At 46.2% G+C, this 22,614-nt stretch overlaps 1 protein-coding gene across 1 annotated transcript; it reads right to left on the reverse strand.

Moving 5' to 3' along the window:
- Positions 1–4,421: 4,421 nt before the first annotated feature.
- UBA2 (ubiquitin like modifier activating enzyme 2) lies at positions 4,422–22,384 on the reverse strand. Its single transcript, XM_077453388.1, has 17 exons — positions 22,218–22,384; positions 17,625–17,708; positions 17,421–17,491; positions 15,560–15,624; positions 14,876–14,976; positions 14,666–14,787; positions 14,514–14,581; positions 14,151–14,272; positions 12,457–12,556; positions 11,987–12,147; positions 10,447–10,540; positions 10,228–10,340; positions 9,717–9,872; positions 8,593–8,689; positions 7,784–7,889; positions 5,597–5,733; positions 4,422–5,161 (listed from the first exon to the last, which is right to left on the reverse strand). Exons 1-17 carry the CDS (start codon positions 22,353–22,355, stop codon positions 4,971–4,973), a joined length of 1,926 nt encoding a protein of 641 aa, XP_077309514.1. The 5' UTR covers positions 22,356–22,384; the 3' UTR covers positions 4,422–4,970.
- Positions 22,385–22,614: the final 230 nt, after the last annotated feature.

Raw genomic sequence — 22,614 nt, forward strand, 5'->3', positions numbered from 1 at the left:
ATATGTCTGCTTATTGGTGTCTCCATTTTTTTTTTTTTTAGCTCGCACATACATGATCTCTGATGCGATAAAAAAAATGGGCGCTTTGTCTTCCCCACATAGTAAGCCCCAAAGTCACATGTCATTATATAGACTATTCCAATAGACTGACAAGTTGCCAAGAATTTCGGTCTATAAATCTGGCCATTGGGTAATATAACATTTGCGACTTCTATAGTAGTACTATTTCAAATATATTCTTTTTTTTGATTATCTCTATCACTGAATTCAGACTGATACTTGAAAGAGTCTCTCTGCAAGCAATTAAGGTCCGGACGTTCCTCATTTATCCATTATTGAGGCTTCCCCTTTGGTTATCTTATTCGGTTATCATTGATTGATTTTATTTTATTTTTTTCTGAACCTATAGCAGGTGAGTGCTAGATCTTCCAGCCTCTTGATCTCGGATGACCCAGATGTCCTAATTATTGTATATATTTTGTTTGCTTTTTTGTTTAAATTATGTCTATACATGTTTTCCTGTGGAAACATTGATTGTAACATTTCCATATGCATCATGTATCTAATTTCTTCTATATGTCTATCCATACAGCATTTCATTTGTCATTGATATTTAAAGCTCCTGAGGAAACTCGTTCAGGAGTGAAACATGTCGAGCATCATATCATATTGACTGAGTTCAAAAACGATTCATCAAAATCATCTTGTAGTGGATGGATTTGTATACATTGTGTTTTTTTTTGAAAAATTTGTTAATTTTTTGCTTTCTTTGTAATAAGGTTCTAAGATTTTATTTTTATTTTTGGTCTACTGTGTTTGATCCCTATGTGGTTCCTTCTATATTATGTAATTATCGATACCGTTAAAAGTCCCATGAGGTTGGTTACCTCTTCCCTTGTCCCACATTTAACAGCTGCAGTTGAGCCTGGCAAAGCATCAGAAAGAAGGAAACCCAACCTTTGGTAATGTCCATGGGTTCCAGACTTCAGGCAGTCATTGCCAGTAAAGTATTCTCAACAAAATATTAAAAGTTTAACTTTTTTTTTTTTTAGGATTATATTCATTTGTCCAGTTACATCAGCCCCTGAAAATGGGGGGACTGTGTATAAAAATGGCTTCAGTTCCTAAAATTTGTACTTGATATTTAACTGGCATGTGTGTGTAAATAAATATAACTGTTGGCACTATATAAATCCTGTATAATAATACTCACACACACACGAGTTGTTGAGCTTTTGGGTACACACACTAATGCAATAGGCTGCTTACACCTATGCATCCAAGCATAAAAACAATAAATCAGTTATTCATGGTCAGGAAGGGAAAAAAAATACACTTGATGGAATATTTATATAAAAATTGTTCGATAATAAACGATGGAAAAAAATAAACACAAAACCAAATAATGCATGATAGTGATGCGTTCTCACCTGATAAAAATAAATACCAGGGCTATGCATAACTACATAAGAGCACATAATGAAGAATGTTAATACATTTATGGAAAATATAAGTAGGGATGGGCCAAACACCCCCATTTTGGAGTTCTGCTGAAATGTTCTAACTAGGGTTGCCATCTGTCCGGGATTCAGACTGGACTCTGGCCTCCCAGCAGGGTTGCTGGTTGTCGTTGTCTAAGCTGAGTGTGTCTGTTGCACTCTTTCACACTGCCCAAAGCCAACACTTTAGTTCCCCCCCACATACAGATGGGAGAGGAGAGGGGGCTTGATCTGTTCCTCTTCCTCCCACCCCTACCCCTCTGTGTCTCCCACACTCCAATCCCCAGCACTGTGCCTCAGAAAAGGGAAGTGGGGGCCTGGAAATTTGAAGTCCAGCAGCCTGATACATCTGGATGAGAGATGCTGACTGCCAAGGGTGAGTCAGCTCAACATCTATCCCTCTCTGTGACTGAAGTCCCCCCCCCCCGATTGAGTACACTAAAGGTAAATCAGGGTTCTCAGAGCACCCCCGATATCACAATTCCCCTTTACACCAGAGACCACATTGTTCCCCCGTAAAATCACGGTTCCCAGAGCATCCCCTTACATCAGAGTCTGCAGAGTCCCGCCTTACAGTGTAAGGGAACTTCAGGCCAGGGCCAGGAATAGGTCTCCTTTAGAGAAAGCCAGAAGGGTTGTCCCCTGGTAGGGTTAGAGAGGCACTGGTCCGGCCAAAAGTCGGGTCCCAAAAGAAGCCAGGGGTTACGTAATTCTCACCTAGGTCATTGCACTATACAGACTTTCCACACCTGCCTCTTGGGCCAGGTCTTTTGTCTAGGACCAGAGGAATTTTTATTCCTGGCCGGAAGGCCGGCCATTGAATTGCACTTTCTCCACTTTTATGTCTGTCATGTTTTGTCACTGTCTTTTTTTGGTTGTTGGTGTACACGTTTGGTTTCACGTTTGACTGGTATAGTGTAGGTCCTCGGGCCTGCCCTGAAAGTCTTAGGGGGGGGGGGGACATTGCCTTCTGGCTTGGTTCACCCTCTCTCATTGGGTGGGCTCCACCCAGTACTTGGGAGGGTCTGTTTCGGCAGACCTCCCAAAAAACAGGGTCCATCTGGTTTCCACTAGATGGACCAGTGAAGTACCCTCTAAACAGCATAGGAATGGCTGATGCTCTGGAAAAATTAGAACATGTAAGAAAGCAACTATGATGGCCACAGAAGACAGAAAGTCTTCCTGAAGGTGAGGCGATGACAGATTTTTGTCAGCTTTCATTTGGAGATTTTTTAGACATTCAGAGCTTTGAGATCCAAGGTAGGGCTGATGTCCTCTTTGCTTTTGGGAGCAGTGACCAGGCTGGAGTAAAACCCCTGCTACAGGAACTGGGCCAATGACACCTTAAAAATCAAGAAGTTCCAAAATGGGCTCATTTGAGACCTTCTAGTGTGTGGGGGGACACAGGAAGGTTGGAGGGGAAATACCAAGAAGGGGCAGGAACCCAAAAACTCCAGTTTGAAGCTGGAACACATGCACCCGAGATGCAAGTTGTTCAAGCACCTGTAGAGCTCAGCAGACTACCCATCCACTCTAGAAATTGGATGCATACCTTCATGCAGAGTGTCATGAAGAGGGGTAACATAGTTACAGCAGCAGCTAGATAACATAATTCCGGTATCCTCTTCTTCATTGGGTGGTCGGCTTAAAAGTGGTCTCTGCGGCAGACTCGCTGCAAGATCACCCCCCCACCCCCCACTCTAGTGCCCTTCGCTGCTTACCAGAGCCGATCAGTTTTCTTCCTTGTGTGTGGTATAGAGACAAGTGAGGGGAAGATGGCCCCACCCGTCTCCATACCATTGCAGGGCAGAAGTGACATCAATTGCAATTTATGTAAATATGACATCTGAGGTCTATTTAAAATCAGATGCCATATTTAAGAGATCCTGTCATGCTTTTTTCCTATTACAAAGGATGTCTACATTCCTTGTAATAGGAATAAAAGTGACTTTTTTTTTAAAAATAAGAACAGTGTAAAAATAAAAAAGGTAAAATAAGAAAAAGTCCTGCAGGCAGAAGCGAATGTATACGCGTGCAGCGCCCGCGTATGAAAACTGTGTTCAAACCACATATGTGAGGTATCACTGCAATCAGAGCGAGAGCAATAATTCTTGCCTACGGAGATTTTTTTTTAAGGGTAAAAGTTTGTCACCAATGCACAAGCAGGCGCAGTTTTGAAGCGTGACATGTTGGGTATCAATTTACATCATCTTTAACAATATAAAAAGAAAATTGGGCTAACTTTACTGTTGTCTTATTTAATTTAAAAACATGTATTTTTTCCAAAATGAGTGCACTTGTAAAATCGCTGCGCAAATATGGGGTGACAAAGTATTGCAACAACCGCCATATTCATTCTCTAGGGTGTTTGTAAAAAAATAAAAAAATTAAATAATAATAAATAATATGTTTGGGGGGTTCCAAGTAATTTTCGGGCAAAAAAAAAAAAAAAAACTCAGCAGAAAAACTGATCGTGTGTATGGGGCTTTAGGCTTCTTCTGCCGAGGAGGATCGGTACTTTTACAACCAATAGCATTGTTGATCAGGCTGAAGAGACCTTGTCTACCATGTGGATCAAACACTTCGTGCACAAGAGGTTCCACAAATGTAAAATGAGATAGGGAATTTGACCAGTCAGACATGGCTTGACAAAGTCACAGACAGTATCAGATGAAGCTGCTCTAAAATCTGTAGATTAGTTGCATCTTACAGATAATTAAGCCGTGTGAACAAGGTGTAAGTGCATTCACAACAGTTTTGTAATGCACAAGATGAAAGGGGCCTCCACCGCAAAACGTCCATCATAGCAACCGCACAGAGCCCATTTGGGAAGTTACTTCCCTCACAGCGAACCCAACCTGCCCAGAAGGGGCCTTTCTTCATAGTGACATCAACCCCACCCTGGAAAGTCATCACTCATGCTTATACAAGACGTGTTTTTATTTGGTCCTTTCAGAGGATAGAGTAAGGAGCAGTACTGAGTTTTACAAAACAAGGAATATAAATAACCTGAAACAAAGCACACAGTTCTTGCCAAGCATGGACCGCGTCCAGCTTACAGTAACGTACTGAGCACCTGTCAGTGCAGAAGAGCTCTGCGCCCAGCAGGGAGCCAAGGGTACGTGACGCAGCACTTTGTAGGGTGTGAGAAACATTCTGCTCTAGAAAGTCCCTTTTCTAACCTAGGTATAAAAAATACGTACAAACATAAATACAAAAACTTATCCGGATACCACAGTATGGCTTGCTAAACGTGTAACCGAAGAAGGGCTCCCGCCACACGCAACAGCCACAAGCACATAATTAATCATGGCTTCCCAATGTCAGAGAATCACAAAACAAGAGGAGTGCCGCTGGATTTGATGGCGTGACGAGGGGGCGGAGAGTTCTAGCTACAGACGTTTAACACACCCTAACAGAAGTCACATGACAAAATATGAAAATTTAGTTGTAGCGGTGTGCAAAGGGTGCTCAGTCCAGCGCAATGATGTCATCATCCTGCTCCTCTGCTGGATCCACACGCTTCTTTTTACTGCTCACGACTTCATCGTCCGACAGCTTCCTCTTTAGAGTAGCGCTCTCCATATTGACATCAGTGTTGCTGGAAGACGACGGAACCTCCTCATCCGAATCCATGATCAGCACATCATCTTGTTCTGGTGCTAAATAGAGAGCGAAAGAGTGATATCTCCTGAATCAGAACTGATACTACAGCACAATGCAGAACCTTTATAGACACCATAACTATGGTGACCCAGCTCTGCTACAACTACCCCCAACTGTATCTTAAAATACAAGTTCCTCTGGAGACTGATTTGACTAGTTCATTTTTCCCGGGACAGCACTGTGGAATACGTAAGAGTGATATAAAGGGATCTAAAAATAGTGCGACTGTTGTAGAGGGAAATTTAGAGTGTAAGCTCCTCTGGTGAGGAGACTGATGTGACTGGCTCAGTATTCTGTACATCACTGCAGTATATGCCAGAGATATATAAATGTATAATACTTATTACAATACTACTATACTAATATGGGGGATGGGATAAAAAGTTCTTCCCTTAAACACTAGTAAATGGGGCAGGTTGCCCTCTCGTTACCTGTGGATGTTGAGGGTTGTGCTCCATCATCGCTGCCATTGGTAATACTGGTACTGGCCGCATCTGCTGGTTGCTGTGGAGCCTTTTCAGGCGCATCTCCCACAACTTCAAACTCCACATCTTTCTCCAAATCCTCCCTGGATATACACAAGAAAAATAAATCAACCACAGAAAGGAAGAAGAAGAGGCAGAGGACACTGGGAAAGACGTACGAAAACTGGAGCACACATAGTGTGGTGCAGCTGTGCTTAGTAACCAGCTTCTCAGCTTGTTCAATTAAGTTTGACAATAAAACCTGGAAAGTGCCTGGTTTCTCTATGCAGAGCTGCACTGGATTCTGTATACTCCAATTTGACTAAATATCTCCCCTCTGGGTGCAGGAGGAGGAAATGTTAACTGTTCCTTAGAAGTACCCAAAAAAAAAAAAAAAAAAAAAGGAAAATAAATTCTCCTCATGTTTTGTAACCTTTCAACAGCTGTATATCTGCAGTGAGAGATCTAAAGGCATCAATGCCTGTGACCTCTAGTTTCAGGAGGTGCAGCCATGTCACTACTGTGCTGCTTATTGTTCTCTGCTTTTAGAGGAAGTTGTACCTGAGGACCTGCAGTGCAAAGCTCTCCCTACTTCATTCATTCTGTGGATCTGTGCTTCTTCCACTTATTACCCCACTAGCCATTAGATAGTCATAAGGGGGGCAGCAATGGTATGAGGATTCAAAACCCTGCTTCTCTACCAAGAACAAAGCGGTTACTTTTTTTGGGTATAGCTTCCAAAGCACAGGCCCTCTTTAACCACTTCAGCCACGGGAGGATTTGCCCCCTTAATGTTCAGGCCATTTTTTGCGATATGGCACTGCGTCGTTTTAAAGTGGTTGTAAACCCTTACAACACACTTTGACCTACAGGTAAGCCTAGATTAAGGCTTACCTGTAGGTCCAAGAAATATCTCCTAAACCTGCACGGTTTAGGAGATATTTACTGAAAGACAGGCACCGCTGTCTACGGTGCGTGCGTCGTAGACAGCTGCGCGCAAGCGCACTGAGCGTGCCGCCATCAACGGCGATATGCCGTGCGTGGCGGCTCCCGTGCGCATGCGCGGGAGCGCCGTCATCGCGGCTTCGCCAAATGACAGCGGTGGAGCGGCGAGACCCACCGAGAAGATGGATGCGCCGGACTACAGGGGACTTTGCTGGCTCCTGTGTCAGGTAAGTGACACATAATGGACTACTGTGAGATGTATAGTGGTCCATTATGCTTTACCTTTGCAGGGAATGAAAGAGGAAGTAAACTCATCAGGGTTTACTTCCTCTTTAACTAAACAATTTGTGGGTCGTGCAAAGCTGTGCCCAAACAAAAAAGTACGTTTTTTTTTTTTTTTTTTTTACCCACAAATAGATCTTTTTTTAGTGATATTTGATCACTTGTTTTTTATTTTTGCGCTATAAACAAAAAAGGACAGACAATTTTGAAAAACAAAACAAACAAAAAACACACTTTTACTCTGTGCTATAAAACAGATAAAAAAAAAAAAAAAAAAAAAATCATTCATCAGTTTAGGCCGATGTATATTCTACATACTTCTGAATGGTTGATTGGCTATCACGTGAACAGACTATGGGATAGATTTAAGGTCTTTTATTTTTTTATTGTTTTTTCTGGTAATGGCAGCAATCTGCAATTTTTAGCGGGATTATGACATTCCAGCAGACAAATCTGACCCCAAAATAAACTTTTTGGGGACCAGTGACATTACATTTATCAGTGCTATAAAAATGCACTCACTGATCAATGTAAAAATTACCCTGGCAGGGAAGGGGTTAGCCGTGTTCCCACTGTAGGGGATATGGGCTCACTGGGATATGAGAGATCACTGGGAACAGAAGATCGGACATGTCACCTGGCAGAACAGGGAATCCCCTTGTTTACATAGGCAGTTCCCCGTTCTGCCTCTACACAGCACTCACGGGTTGCTGGCAGACATCAAATCCGCAGGACCCACGGGCACGCCCTGCAGATATTTTCACAATATGATGGCAGTTAAAGTTAATGGAAACTTGGAGATGACACACTGACATATATACAATAAGACATCAGACACTGGTGGCTTTTTTGGTGACATCACTGATTATATGGCCCAGGATAGCTGAGGCTAAGCAAAGACAATGACGACACACATCTTCAACTGACCTGTGCAGTACATTGATCAGGAGGGTGTAATCCTGCAGAAAGTCATCCGCCTGGAGCCGCGTGTTGTTCCGAATGCCAAAATCAGACAACTTCCTGTTGTTGTTTGCTAAATAAATAAAAATACAAACACAAGGAATATATATGCAAAAAATAAAATAAATTCTACAAAAAAAAAAAAAAAAAACGTTATGAGCAGTTACATTTAAACCTAACTCCATCTTAGGTTAAATTTACCAACTGCTGTGAGCACTGTCAGCCCTGTATTATATTATATAACTTAATACAAGAGGGTTAGGAAGGCCCAGCTCCAGAGCGCTTACAATCTAATAGGGAGGGGGGCAAGTGGAACAAAATATAACCTTATATAGCATCTGCAAAATACAATATATAAGGCTGTGTCCTGGCAGCAATACAGGGATTTTGTCTGCTACTGGAATTGTGTTAGGCTAAGCACTTCTCAGCCATTCATAGGAAGTCTTGTATTGCTATAATTGATCTCCCCCTGTACTTCCTGCTAGTGGCTATAAGCTAATTTTCCTACATGTGAACACGTCACTCAGCCAATGGGGAAGGGGAGACAAGGGAACTGTAGAAAAAGCAGCTTAAGATGGGGAGTACAAATCACCTGGAGGTTTATGTGCAAACACTATGATCTATTGTACCAGTTATATCATCCGCAGCATCAGCGCCACACCACTGACTGCATTGTACTGTGGTTCTTCTTCCCATTGAAATCTACCTCTAATGAAGCCCCGCCTCCAACAGATATGTAACATGTTATCACGGAGCTTAGCAGCATTGTCACTCACCGTCTGTCTCCCCAGCCTCAGAGGAGATGAGGATTGTGCCTTTGCCATCTTCTATCTGGACATCAGGAGCCACCATCCCAAACTTCTCCTTGATTATCTGGAAAATGAACCCAAAACTTATTTGTACTCATGGAAGACAGGCGGCGCTGCACAGAGGCAGCCCTGATGGTAGAATACAAATGCATTACTTGCAGACTCTGCTCTGTGACTTCTGTTAGTAAAAAGGACAGAATATGGCCATACGAGGAATGCCCGAGATCTCCCACATCGAGCGACTGGTGAACATGTCATGGAAAACACAACACTGCAACCTCTCGCATGGGCCCCCAGTGTGCCCCCTATTCCACTATACACACACCGGTCCTCTGACAGACCTATCATTGCAGAGACCCTCATTCGGGCCCCTGGTGTATCCCCTTCTCCACTATACACAGCTGTCTTGTGAAAGACCCATCAAATGGAGGTGCAGCCACAGCTCAGCCTCAATGCTGTCTCTCGTACCCGATATCGGTGATCGGGGGGGGGGGAATAAATGCCCAAGTGGTGTAAAGGCACTGGTGCTCTCTGTGGAAGGAGTAGGCATACCCATACATAGAGGCCCATCACACACACACACACACACGCACACCACCCCCCCCCCCCACACACACACACACACACACACGTCCATCACCCCCCCCCCCCCCCCACACACACACACACACACACACACACACACACACACACACACACGCGCGCGCAGGCCCATCACCCACCACACACACACACACACGCAGGCCCATCACCCCCACGCAGGCCCATCACCCCCACGCAGGCCCATCACCCCCACACACACGCAGGCCCATCACCCCCACACACACGCGGGCCCATCACCCCCACACACACGCAGGCCCATCACCCCCACACACACGCAGGCCCATCACCCCCACACACACGCAGGCCCATCACCCCCACACACACTCATGGCCCATCACCCCCACACACACTCATGGCCCATCACCCCCACACACACTCATGGCCCATCACCCCCACACACACGCAGGCCCATCACCCCCACACACACGCAGGCCCATCACCCCCATCAGACACACACACAAAGGCCTATCACCCTCCATTATATTCACCTTGTCCTGTAGTGATTGCACCGTCAACTTGTGGACATTCAGCTTTACTGTCACCTCCGGCCGGCTTGCGCACACGTAGCAGTCGGGGTTGGGGCGATCCAGCACGCAGGGAACCAGCAGCTTTTTGCGTGGATTGGGCTGTTTACTCAGATACACCTACAGAAGAGGTCAGAGTATCAAGCTCGTATTTAAAAGGAGAACTGCAATCCAAGTGTAAATCAGAATGGATATTTAATAAGGTACTGCCGATATCACAAAAGACTAGTTATCACTGCTTGTAATGGGAGAGGAGCCAATATAAAAAGTACCTGAAAATCACTGCGCTCCACATAGAGTACCACTCCATACATACTGGAGGGCAAAATTCAGGCAGGAGCAGAAAAGCTCCTACTGCATTCCGAAAAACTGTTTTTCCCTGATCCAGACCTGCTTAACAAAACTGGTTTTTGGGCCATTCTGCTATTAGAACTTATGTGACCCCAAATATTGTATTGAGGAGAAGAAGATTTACCGTTCTGCATTGCTCCAGACTTCCCGATAAGATTTTCAGGCCCTCCAGTACAATCAGCCCGGATATGATGGCGTTGGTGGTAGCAATTGCTGGGATGATGTTCCCCGCCATGGCTGTGGAAGAGACAAACACGCTTTAGTATTTACTATGTTGAATCATCATCCTGCAAGGAGAGGGTATGGGGGGGGGATGGATGGGAGTGGGAGAGAAGAGTCTTACACTTTATATCGAAGCGGCTTTTCATGTTCATGCTGAAGATGTGCATCCGAAGATTGGCAGCTGACGTTACAAAGTCCATCGCTGGGGGATCGTCCTATAAAAGAGACCACAGACAGTAAGCATCACAAAAAACAAGTGATCGCTACTACGCATAGCAACAATTTTGTTCACTAAAAAGTTTAATATTCTCATTTTTGGTACCCCCTCCCAATCCCCCACATATAAACAAACTAAAGCGCCAAAGGTTTACCCCCCTTCATGACCAGGCTATTTAATATTTTTGCGATACGGCATTGCGTTACTTTAACTGACAATTGCGCAACGCTATACCCAAATACCCCCCCCCACCCTATTTTGGTATTTGATGCCCTCTCCGTTTACTTTTTGGGCTATAAACAAATAAGACCTACAGTTTTGAAATTTTATATATACATACACACATATATATATACGTGTGTGTGTGTGTGTGTGTGTGTGTGTTCAATAACAAAAATTGTAAAACAATCTAATTTCATCATCAATTTAGGCCAATATGTATTCTGCTACATAGTTTTGGAATGATAAAAAGAAAAATCCCAATAAGCATATATTGATTGGTTTGTGCAAAAAAGTTATAGCATCTATAGGATATATATATTTTTTTTGTAGTAGTGGCAGCAATCAGCGGCTTATTGTGGGACTGCGATCTTGCAGCGAACAAAATCGGACACTGACTTTTTGGGGACCAGTGACACCAATACAGTGATCAGTGCTAAAAAAAAATATGCACTGTCCTGACACTGGCAGGGAAGGGGTTAACATCCCTAGGGAGTGCTTGCTAACTGTGGGGGAGGTGCTGTGATGAGGGGAAGGCAGAGATCAGTATCCCTGCTTAGCAGAAACACAGGATCTCAGTCTTGGCGACCTGCCTTGTTTAAATATAGCAGGCAGAACAGCGGTCGGCCGTTCTCATGAACGATCATCAGGTCCGCTGATTGGCTCCTGCTGTGTCCAATCACAGTGGGAGCCAATCAGCGGAAGTGTTAGATCACGTACTAGGTACCTGATATGGCACAGAGCGGTCGGCCTGCGGAAGTATATGTGCGTGGAGCGGTTGCAAGTGGACAAAGCAAACAAAGTTTTGCTGTCAAACTTTGAGCAAGTTGGAAAAAAATAAAAAAGGCAAGTTTAGCTACGCTTTAAAAAAAACAAAAAACCAGTCACATTACATTTTGGCCCCAGTGATATTACTGGGTCTCTGGTGCTTTTCTATGCAATGCAGATCGATCCTGACTGGTGGGACGGGGCAGCAAAGTCCTGTACATCACAGCACTCTACCTCTGTAATCCTCTCAAAAGCCTTCAGTCCTAATGGCAGCAGTGGCCGGGCTAATAGTTCTGCAAACAGCAAAGTACCTACATAGTATTCCTACCTTTATAGTCGCATCTTCCCCAAGAGACGGTGTGTGTCAGCACAGTGGATGTAAGATAGACAGACCCCTCTACAACAAATACCAGAATTCTTTTAGAGGGCAGCACCGTTTCCCTCATTGATGACTCACCTTGTCCCATACAAGCGAGGCGTTATCTCCCTTTTCCCTCAGCTGTCCCCATAACGTCTTCACGCTGTGGGAGAAGAGTTCTGCATATCCGGCGACATCCAGGACTTGCTGATCCTTCAACCCAATGGCAGAGGAATCTTTTTTCTGTTCAGAGTCTTTATCTGGAAGACACAGCAACCTAGACCAATCAGAAAAGTGTTCACCTCCACCTTATATACATAAGGCAACCTTTCAGACCAATCAGAAGCCTTCAAACTAACATGTAATGAATGTGAGCATATATCAACGCCTCAGATCAATCAGAAGCTTGTACACCGATCTCAGACCAATCAGAAGTGTGTATAACCAGCATGTAACGTACATACGCACACATCGATCACTCAGACCAATCAGAAGTGTGTACACATGCACACAGCGATCACTCACACCAATCCACTGCCATTTTTTCTCCACTCACACCAGGTGATTACCACCGTCCTGCAGGCTGGCCCAGTCCAATGGCACAGGGGGTGTCCTCTTCCGCCACAGCTTGTCCATAGTCAGCAGGTAACGGATATCGTCTTTGAATAGCTGAGTGAAAAGAGACACATTCACCACCAGAAATATATGGATATGGATCGAGTGCAACAGAAATATAACCAAACCTGAGGCATGCTGGGTACAGGGGGGGAATTTATATGGAGACTGGCCTACGATTTTCCTGGTTTCTGATGTCTAACCCTCCTGTGAGCAGCAGTAATAACCGACTATCTGAATTCATGCATCCCTCAAATGGGTGGACAAGAATTTATTTTTTTAAACCTTCATTCTACTAAATAAAGACACTGAAATTGTCCATCCAGGGCAAAATAACATTGTCCCTGCAAAAGGGACCACCTGACCCCCTTTAACCTTACCAGAGCTCCTTCCTCCTTCGCTGTCAGTGGGAATACCCAAAACTTCTGGGCATGGACGAGCATGTGACCTGATTCCATGACAGTGCCAAAGGTCTAACAGCCAATCACTAAACCTGAGTGCCATCACGACAAGAGTAGTGACATTACCCTCCTTTCTGATTATCAGTCATTTTAGCAGTGAGGTAGTGATGGTTAGGGGAGTATGGGGGATGTTGGAGGCACACCTTTGTAAAGACACGGTCACTTAGCTCTGCATGGACAAGGTGACAATGGGGTTGATTTATGAAAACTGGAGAGAGTAAAAACTGGTGCAGCTCTGCATAGAAAACAATCAGCTTCCAGTTTTGGTTTGACTGACACACTGCCATGCAACACTGTACCCAGAGGCATTCTATACAAGAAAAAAAAAAATGAATGGGGGGGGGGTTGAGGGTTGGTTTCCTACTGCGTATGCGTGAAACGCACTGCACTTTCTGCCTGGCCCAGTGGGGCGGAAGCGGCGGGGATGGGTACCTGTCAAAAACAGGTACTCACTAGACACCTCCCCCCCCCAATGTGGCACCGGAGGGTGGTGGGCGGGGCGCAGATAAGCGGACCTTCCACTTTTGGGTGGAAAACTCTTTAAACAAAGCTTGACAGCAGTGCACCACATACAGCACATAAAATATGAGGAGGTGAAGGGGTTAATATACAGGTACTGGTGAGACTGTTCAAAGTTACTAGCTGTGATCAGGAAGCTCCCCCCCCCCCTTACACATGGTTTGAGATGCTGGGGAACACATCCTTGGGACCCCTTTAAAACATACATGCTTCTCCCCGCTGGCCACATGGTGATGAAGACTTTAGCCAGGCAGTCAGATCTAACAGAGTAATCAAGCAACTGATCAACAGACTGCACAGCTGAAGTCTGCAGAACACAATTGTCAGCAGGGATATACATCTAAAGCTGGGGTCTCAAACTGGCGGCCCTCCAGCTGCTGCAAAACTACAAGTCCCATGAGGCATTGCGAGGCTGAATGTTACAAGCATGGCTCCCACAGGCAGAGGCATGATGGGATTTGTAGTTTCGCAACAGCTGGAGGGCCGCCAGTTTGAGACCCCTGATCTAAAGGGATGCTGGGGAGGTGTTCTTGCATGTAATGATCAGGAGCGACAGCACAAAGAACCAGCTTTAAAGACTGCACCCTCAGCCAAATTTAGTTTTAAAACATATCACTAATCGAAAAGCCAGAAACTGTAAAAAAAAAAAAAAACGTTGCTGAATTTACCTTATTGAAGAGTTTCACAGAGTCATAACTGATGTCCCGAGCCCACACCTTGGTCGACACCCTCTTGATGTCTCCGTCTTCATTAGAGGCTTTAGCTCGCTCTGCGGCCTCTGTTGGTTCCCCTGTAATAAAAGGTGGACAGGTTAGGGACATTGAGTATAGACTGTAAATGGGGGGTGTTGGTGCATCGTAGTGGCTCAAATATTGGTTGGTGGGGTGTGTGGATTCTATTGCTAGGGGGGTGTAAAAGGTATATTGAGGAAGATGGATGAAATATTGGGGAGTGAGTGGACATGTTAGAGACATTTGTGGGGTAAATCAGGGACACACCTTACAGAAAGATAAAACCTGTTTAGTACTCACAGGAGGCCTCGGGGTCGGCAGTGTCCGGTGACACCTCCTGGTCGGCATCCTCCTCCCCAAACAGCTGACTGCAGACACAAAGACATAATCAGCTGCACAAGAAAGGATATTATCACCAAAATAGTCCTAACAGGCGGAATATCGGATCTTACTTAAAGAGGTATTTGGCCCAGACAATGCAGTGGATGGGCTCGGAGGGAGTGTTGCGGATGGTGCACCCGGGGAAGGTCTTCTGGGTGGGTTTGGGTCGACACTCATAGCACTCGGTGACACCCTGTACACAGGGGGGAAAAGCCCAGCGTAAGCTATTATGGTATGACTGTACAGACAGTGGCATTGTCACCCAGGACAATGATACCAACCTTCTTGATGACGGTGACTTGTCCAAGGTACCCAGCCGTGCCGCTCTCAATCAGGGGAATATCCGCCGCCAGGCACATCCGGTTCACGTGGTTCCGGGCAACTGTGAGTGGGAAGGACAGACAGACAGACCCGGTCACCGGACTTTTCTTTATAAATAGGTTTAATTTAGACTTTTTCCTACATCTGCTGATGTTATGACAAGCAGCTCTCTTCCAGCTTGTGTGTACACTGCACTCCAACATCCATAATTCAAAAACACATTTCTATTGCTCTGTGTAAGGTGTCACCCCAACCCCCCAAAAAAAAAAAAAAAAAAAAAAAAAAAAAACGCTGGTAACTTTATTCATCTGGACACTATGAACAGAAAGTCCCTTCATGTGAGCACCCCCCCACAAGTTTCACCCGCACCGCTGGGTTTAACTGTAGTGACCTCTATTCAGCCCAGCCTTTTAGGTGAAACAAGTCAGTTAACTTCTGCGGGGACTCTGTTCATGTAGTGGAGATGAACTTCAAGTTCATCTCCAGCGTTCCAGTGTTTAAAGAATTCTTTTGGAATGCGGACAGTTTTTTGTTTGTTTTTTGCACCTGATCATCTGACCTCCCATGAAGGGGACCCAACTGAGGGCCAGAGCAGCACACCCCTTAGTTTTGCTAGGATGTCACCCCTCCAGTGAGTACAGTACCTCTGTTGTCCAAGGCGTTCATCACCAGAGTGAATTTCCGGAAGAATTCCACATCGTACTCTGCGCTAAAAGGCAAAAATCACAAATGTCAGCCTGTATAGTATTGGGAGTTCAGGAGTAAGTTAGTCCACAAAGAGATGACACTGAGCGCAGACCCTTCATCACTGACCAGTGGGGGAGGGGGGGGTCAGACACTTTCTCTCCACCTCTGTCCCCTCCAATATGCCCGCTATACAAAACCATACCACCTACTCCAAAAACACAATCTCCCCACAAACACAATTTATAATCCACACACCCCATTATACAAACCCCTCTCCCCAATTATACAATCCCCCCCAATAAACGATTCATACTTTCTACCCTCCAAAATACAATCTTTACAGCCCAATTGATGTACACACCCCACTATACAAACCATCCCCTCCAATTACACAATCCTTACCCCTTTACCACCAATAGATGATTCGCACCCCCCCCCCCCCCCCCGCCTAATACAGTATCTCACAAGAGCGAGTACACCACTCATTTTTTGTAAATATTTATTATATCTTTTCATGTGACAACACTGAAGAAATGACACTTTGCTACAATGTAAAGTAGTGAGTGTACAGCTTGTATAACAGTGTAAATTTGCAGTCCCCTCAAAATAACTCAACGCAGCCATTAAATGTCTAAACCGCTGGCAACAAACCCGAGTGAAAATGTCCAAATTGGGCCAGATTGGCCACTTTCCCTCCCCGTTGTCATGTGACTCGTGTTACAAGGTCTCAGGTGTGAATGGGGAGCAGGTGTGTTAAATTTGGTGTTATCACTCTCATACTGGTCACTGGAAATTCAACATGGCACCTCATGGCAAAGAACTAAGGATCTGAAAAGGGAATTGCTGCTCTACATAAAGATAGCCCAGGCTATAAGAAGATTGTCAAGACCCTGAAACTGAGCTGCAGCACGGTGGCCAAGGCCATACAGCGGTTTAACAGGACAGGTTCCACTCAGAACAGGCTTCGCCATGGTCGACCAAATAAGTTCTGTGCGCGTGCTCAGCATCATATCCAGAGGTTATCTTTGGGAAATAGACGTATGAGTGCTTGCAGAGGTTGAAGGGGGGTGTGGGGGCGGGGGTCAGCCTGCCAGTGCTCAGACCATATGCCACACACTGCATCAAATTGGTTTGCGTGGCTGTCATCCCGGAAGGAAGCCTCTGATAAAGATAATGCAACAGAAAGCCCAACAGTTTGCTCAAAACAAGCAGACTAAGGACTGGAACCATGTCCTGAGGTCTGATGAGACGAAGATGAACTTATTTGGTTCAGATGGTGTCAAGCGTGTGGCGGCAAGCAGATGAGGAGTACAAAGACATGTGGCTTGCCTACAGTCAAGCATGGTGGTGGGAGTGTCATTGTTTGGGGCTGCATGAGTGCTGCTGGCACTTGAGAGAACCATTTTTGTTGCCATCAGTTTAGACATTAATGGCTGTTTTTTTGAGAGGACATCAATGTACACTGCTATACAAGCTGTACAATCACTACTCTACATTGTATCAAAAAGTGTCATTTTTTCAGTGTGGTCACATGAAAAGATATAATAAAATATTTACAAAAATGTGAGAGGTGTACTCACTTTTGTGAGATACTGTATATAATCAATGCAGTCCAATATACAAATCATCCCCTCCCCAATATACAATCCACACACCCAACTATACAATCCTTCCCTCCTTACCCGCGGGTAGACTATTCAGACACCCCACCTCCCAAAAAACAAACCACACCCCCCAAATCAGCCAGTGCCCCCCCTCCCTCCCTTGATGACATCACAGAAGATGTATCCCCTCCCCCCAGGACATAGTTGCACTCACTTCATGATGCTGTCGTGGTACGCGGTGATGTTGGCGCTCGGACAGAACTGGAGGACGCTTTCTTTCGCCACCTGCAGGCAGAAACTAAAATTACAACCAGACTGGGAGATGAAGAAGATGGGACAGTGGCAGAGGGGTGTCATTCCAGCCAATCACTGAGCTCTGTGTGTTGTAATCTTCCATTGTCTTGGAAGCTAAACTCACCTGAGCCTTAGAGCGGCCGACATGCTTCTTCTGGAAGAGGAATTGTCTGTTCAGGTTGCTGACATCAATGGTGTCCAGATCAATCTGCGAAGGAGAAGATGGTTATAGAAAGGAAACAACTACCCTAAGAGAGGTGGGGCTACACAGACATGGGGTTATGCAGGTGGGGCTCCACAGGCAGGGGGTGATTATCATCTGCAAAGCAGCTTTATAGGAGCCAGTACACAGCCTGAGGAGGATGGTGGGGTTGAACAGAGGATGGGGGTTATCCGATGGGTGATGATACAAATATTGGAGCCCCCCCTACACTCCAGCCAGTCCATCCCCAGCAGTGATATACAACCCCAATTCCAAAAAAGTTGCGACCCCGTGTAAAATCTGCATAAATACAGAATGCAATGATCTGCAAATCTCATAAACCCATCCTTTATTCACAATAGAAAACAAATGCTTAAAGCGGAGTTCCTCCCATTTCTGTGTTTATTAAAAGTCAGCTACAATAAGTGTATCTGCTGACCTTTAAAAATTAGACACTCACCTGTCCCATGGTCCAGCTATGTGGCCGCCCAAAGCTTCAGTTCTCTCCTTCTCCTCCCCGCCGGCACAGCTTGCGGCTTCACAGCCGGGAGCGCAGTGCTCATGCCCGAGTCACGCTGCATGATCTGAATGGCTGAGCACCTGCGACGTGTCCCAGGAGATTGCAGGGAGGGAGGAGGAGAGAACTTCGGCTCGGCGCCATAAGCGGAAGCTAGGTACCTCTCAAGACGAGGTCTCCCCCCCAAAAAAAAAGGTAATTTTGAAATTGATGACAGCAACAGGTCTCAAAAAAGTTGGGACGGGGCAACAAGAAGCTGGCAAAGTAGGTGGCACTGACAAGAGCTGGTGGAACATTTTACAACTCATTAGGTTAATTGGAAACAGGTCAGTAATATGATTGGAGAATCTTAGAGCATCGGAGAAGGATGGGCAGAGGTCCACCAATCTGTGAAAAGCTTTGTCTAAAAAAAAAAAAAAAAAAAAATGTCACTTTCAGAATAACGTTCAACGTAGAATTGCAAAGACTTTAAATATATCATGTACAGCAGAGGTCCCCAACCCCCGGGCCTCAGACCAGTGCCGGTCCCTGGCCTGTTGGGGCTGGGCCGCGTGGCATGCCTTAAAGTGGTGTTCCACACAAAAAATAAAAAAATAAAAATCATAAAACAAAAAAACAAATTTGAATTTTTTTTTTTATACTCACCTCTAAATGCCTGTTGCTAGGGGGTCCCTCGTAGTCTGCCTCCTTCAGTGCCTGGGCTGGTGACGTCCCTTCCCCTCGGCGCAGGAAGGGCTCAGCTCTGCCTCCTGTCAGTCATCTGGGACGTGACAGGTCCCAGACGACTGCGCAGCCAATTACGGCACGCGGTGCCACTCGCGCATGCACGGTTGGTGCTCGGCTGTGAAACCACAGCTAGGTGCCCACGGTTGCAATGCCGGCGCCGCTGAGAGGAGGGGGGATGAGCCAGGCTTCATTCCCCCCGAATCACTGGACCCTGGGACAGATAAGTGTCCGATTATTAAAATTCAGCAGCTGCAGTATTTGTAGCTGCCGACTTATTTTTTTAAGGGGGTCTCTTCTTTAAATTGTATTTGCAGAACACTACCTCCTCATCCTAAGACTGAAGCACCCTACGGTCCATAAGCCGGTACTGCAGATCATGGAACTAAGTGCGGATGTGTTGTGTTTCCCATCGGACCATTTATACTGCAGCACCCAGTGTATTATGTATGAAGACCACAGCGATATATAGTTGGACTTGATTTCTAAGTACATATCAACCTGGCCTGTGTGTGGGGTGGGGGTAGTAATATGGACTGAGGTTGGGCTGGGGTGCTGCCCACTGGTGGGGTTACATATCCTAGCACTCCCTGCATGGCAGTGTACATAGCTTAATAAACTCCTCCAGGAGAACCCATACCTTCATGCAAAACCAACCCCCTCCCCCGGAGGGGTTGTCTTCTGCGAGACCGATCCCTGGTGCCAGGGGGTGGGGGGTGTTTGGGGACCGCTGATCCAGAGTACATAGTATCACCCGAGAATCTGAAAAGATCTCAGTGCACAATTGTGACGATCTCCTAGACCAGGCATGTCCAAAGTCTGACCAGTGTTATGGTTTAATACGGCCCCCTGGTGATTTGGAGATGTATAGATATATATATCTCTCTTTCGTGGACCCCCGAGGGCCACAAAAGATATATACCGTATTTATCGGGGGTGCCTCGGAGGGGGCGGGACGAGTGCCGTCAGATTACATACACGAGAATCTCCCATTTACTTGGCAGTGTCTAATAGGAAGCCCCGTCTCCTGGGCTGCAATTGGACGACTGTTCTATCATAGGAGGCGGGACTTTCTATTAAACAGGCCACAAAGTAAACAGGAGATTCTCCTGTATGCAATCTTTTAGCACTAGTCCCGCCCCCCTCCCTTTCACCTCTGAGGCTGCAGATGGGCATTGATCAGAATGCACTGATGGCAATGGCGAGGCTGCAGATGGGCATTGATCAGAATGCACTGATGGCAATGGCGAGGCTGCAGATGGGCACTGATCAGAATGCACTGATGGCAATGGCGAGGCTGCAGATGGGCATTGATCAGAATGCACTGATGGCAATGGCGAGGCTGCAGATGGGCATTGATCAGAATGCACTGATGGCAATGGCGAGGCTGCAGATGGGCACTGATCATAATGCACTGATGGCAATGGCGAGGCTGCAGATGGGCACTGATCAGAATGCACTGATGGCAATGGCAAGGCTGCAGATGGGCATTGATCAGAATGCACTGATGGCAATGGCGAGGCTGCAGATGGGCATTGATCAGAATGCACTGATGGCAATGGCGAGGCTGCAGATGGGCATTGATCAGAATGCACTGATGGCAATGGCGAGGCTGCAGATGGGCATTGATCAGAATGCACCGATGGCAATGGCGAGGCTGCAGATGGGCACTGAACCTAATTTTGCTTCAGAGTCCTTTATTTAAAATGTAAGTTTTTTTTCCTGAAACTTCCCTCTTATAGTGAAGGTGCGTGTTATATGACAGTAAACACGGTATATCCAAATAACACGCCCGAGCTCATCTCTTCACCACACACAGCCACAAAAGCAGGAGAATTCTCATTGGGCAGTGTATTGCTGCTCGGAGGAACACACTTAGACCGAATTTTAACGGTTCAAAGAATGTCGGGCAAAATGGTCGGCCCTCGTGCATGTTCACTTGAAATCTGGCCCTCCGTGAAAAAAAAAAGTTTGGACGCCCCTGTCCTAGACGGTCCAGGAGCCATTCATTGTACCTACAGGTGAGCTTGTACAAGTGACCAAGCAAAGCTCACACTGGATGTGTTTTCTAATGTGAATAAAACGTGTCTGACATTTGCAGATCATTGCATGCTGCTTTGATGTAGGTTTGTACACGGCGTCCCAACTTTTTTGGAACTGGGGTTGCAATACATGGAGCAAAGAAGCCTCCATCTTGTTTGTGGTGGGTAATATTGGGGGCCCCCTTCCTTACACCTGGGTCAGTCCACCCCACACAGGGATATATGACAGGGACTGTTCTGGGTTTGCGATTCCCCACTTCTTACACTGGGGGGGGGGGGGGGGGGGTGCGCAAGGATAAACCGAAGAGAATAGCGAGGTCCCCTATCATTACAACTGGGTCTGTCCAGTCCCTTAATATATGAAGGGATGGGACATCCCATATTAATTGGGGGGTGATGGTAATATTGGGTCCCCCTCTCTTTGCACTTGGGTCAGTCCACCCCCTGCAAGGAAACATGTGGTAATAGGATGTCCCATTGTGTTATGGGGGGTGATAATGTTGGGGTCTCCCCATGTCCAACATTGGGTCAGTCCAACCCGCACAGTTATACTGGGGATGGTATGTTCCTGTGATATTGAGGAGGAAACTTTGGGGGCCCCCTCCTAACACTTGGGTCAGTCCACCCCCTGCAGGTATATATGGGGTAATGGGATGTTCCACTGTTATGGGATAATATTGGGGCCCCCTGTCCCTACAGATGGATCGGTCAACCTTCCTACAGTTATATGGGGGATGGTATGTTCCTTTGTGATATTGAGATGATACTTTGGGGTTCACCCTCCTAACACTTGGGTCAGTCCACCCCCCTGCAGGGATATATGGGGTAATGGGATGTTCCACTGTTATGGGATGATAATATTGGGGTCCCCTTCCCTATAGCTGGGTCAGTTCACCCCCCTACAGCTATATGGGGGATGGTATGTTCCTTTTCTGATATTCAGGTGATACTTTGTGGTCCCCCTCTTAACACTTGGGTCAGTCCACCCCCCTGCATGGATATATGGGGTAATGGGATAATAATATTGGGATCCCCCTTCCCTATAGTTGGGTTATTCCACCCTCCTACAGTTATATGGGGGATGGTATGTTCCTTTGTGATATTGAGGTGATGATACTTTGGGGTCCCTCTCCTGACACTTGGGTCAGTCCACCCCCCGCAGTAATCTATAGAGGGACGGGATGTTCCATTGTGTTATGGGGGGCATTAGTAACTTGGTGTCCCTCCGCTCACCACATGCAGTTGGGTGAATCCGGTCAGCACGAGGTTCTTCAGCAGTTCGCAGCCGATTCCTCCCGCCCCGACCACCAACACCTGACTCCCCTCCACCGCCCGAGCCAAATCCGCCCGCAGAGCGCCCGACACAGCCATCTTCACACCGCGCGGGAGACACCAGAGAGTTACCGGGCGGAAGGCGCGCCAAGAGCGGGACACAGCGACACTCGCTGGCCGGTGGAGGGACTACAGATAATGAATGTGCATACTGCACAGCGACACCTTTCGGCCGGAGGAACAAGTACAACTAATATTATTATTCTGCACAGCGGCACCTGCCGGCTGAAAGAAGAACTACATATTGTACACGCTGCACAGCGTCACCTTTCGGCTAGAGGAGGAAGTACACTCAATG

The sequence above is a fragment of the Lithobates pipiens genome, unplaced genomic scaffold (assembly GCF_037356315.1).
Source record: "Lithobates pipiens isolate NorthernLeopardFrog02 unplaced genomic scaffold, aLitPip1_a1.2 Scaffold_10, whole genome shotgun sequence".
NCBI classification, from domain to species: domain Eukaryota; kingdom Metazoa; phylum Chordata; class Amphibia; order Anura; family Ranidae; genus Lithobates; species Lithobates pipiens.

Coding starts and splice junctions, on each gene's coding strand:
- UBA2 (XM_077453388.1), bottom strand. CDS start 22,355: ATGGCTGTGTCGGGCGCTCTGCGGGCGGATTTGGCTCGGGCGGTGGAG. Junction 14,977..15,559: donor GAACGCCTTGGACAACAGAG/GTACTGTACTCA, acceptor TCCCACTCACAG/TTGCCCGGAACCACGTGAAC. Junction 14,582..14,665: donor TGGGCCAAATACCTCTTTAA/GTAAGATCCGAT, acceptor TTGTGTCTGCAG/TCAGCTGTTTGGGGAGGAGG.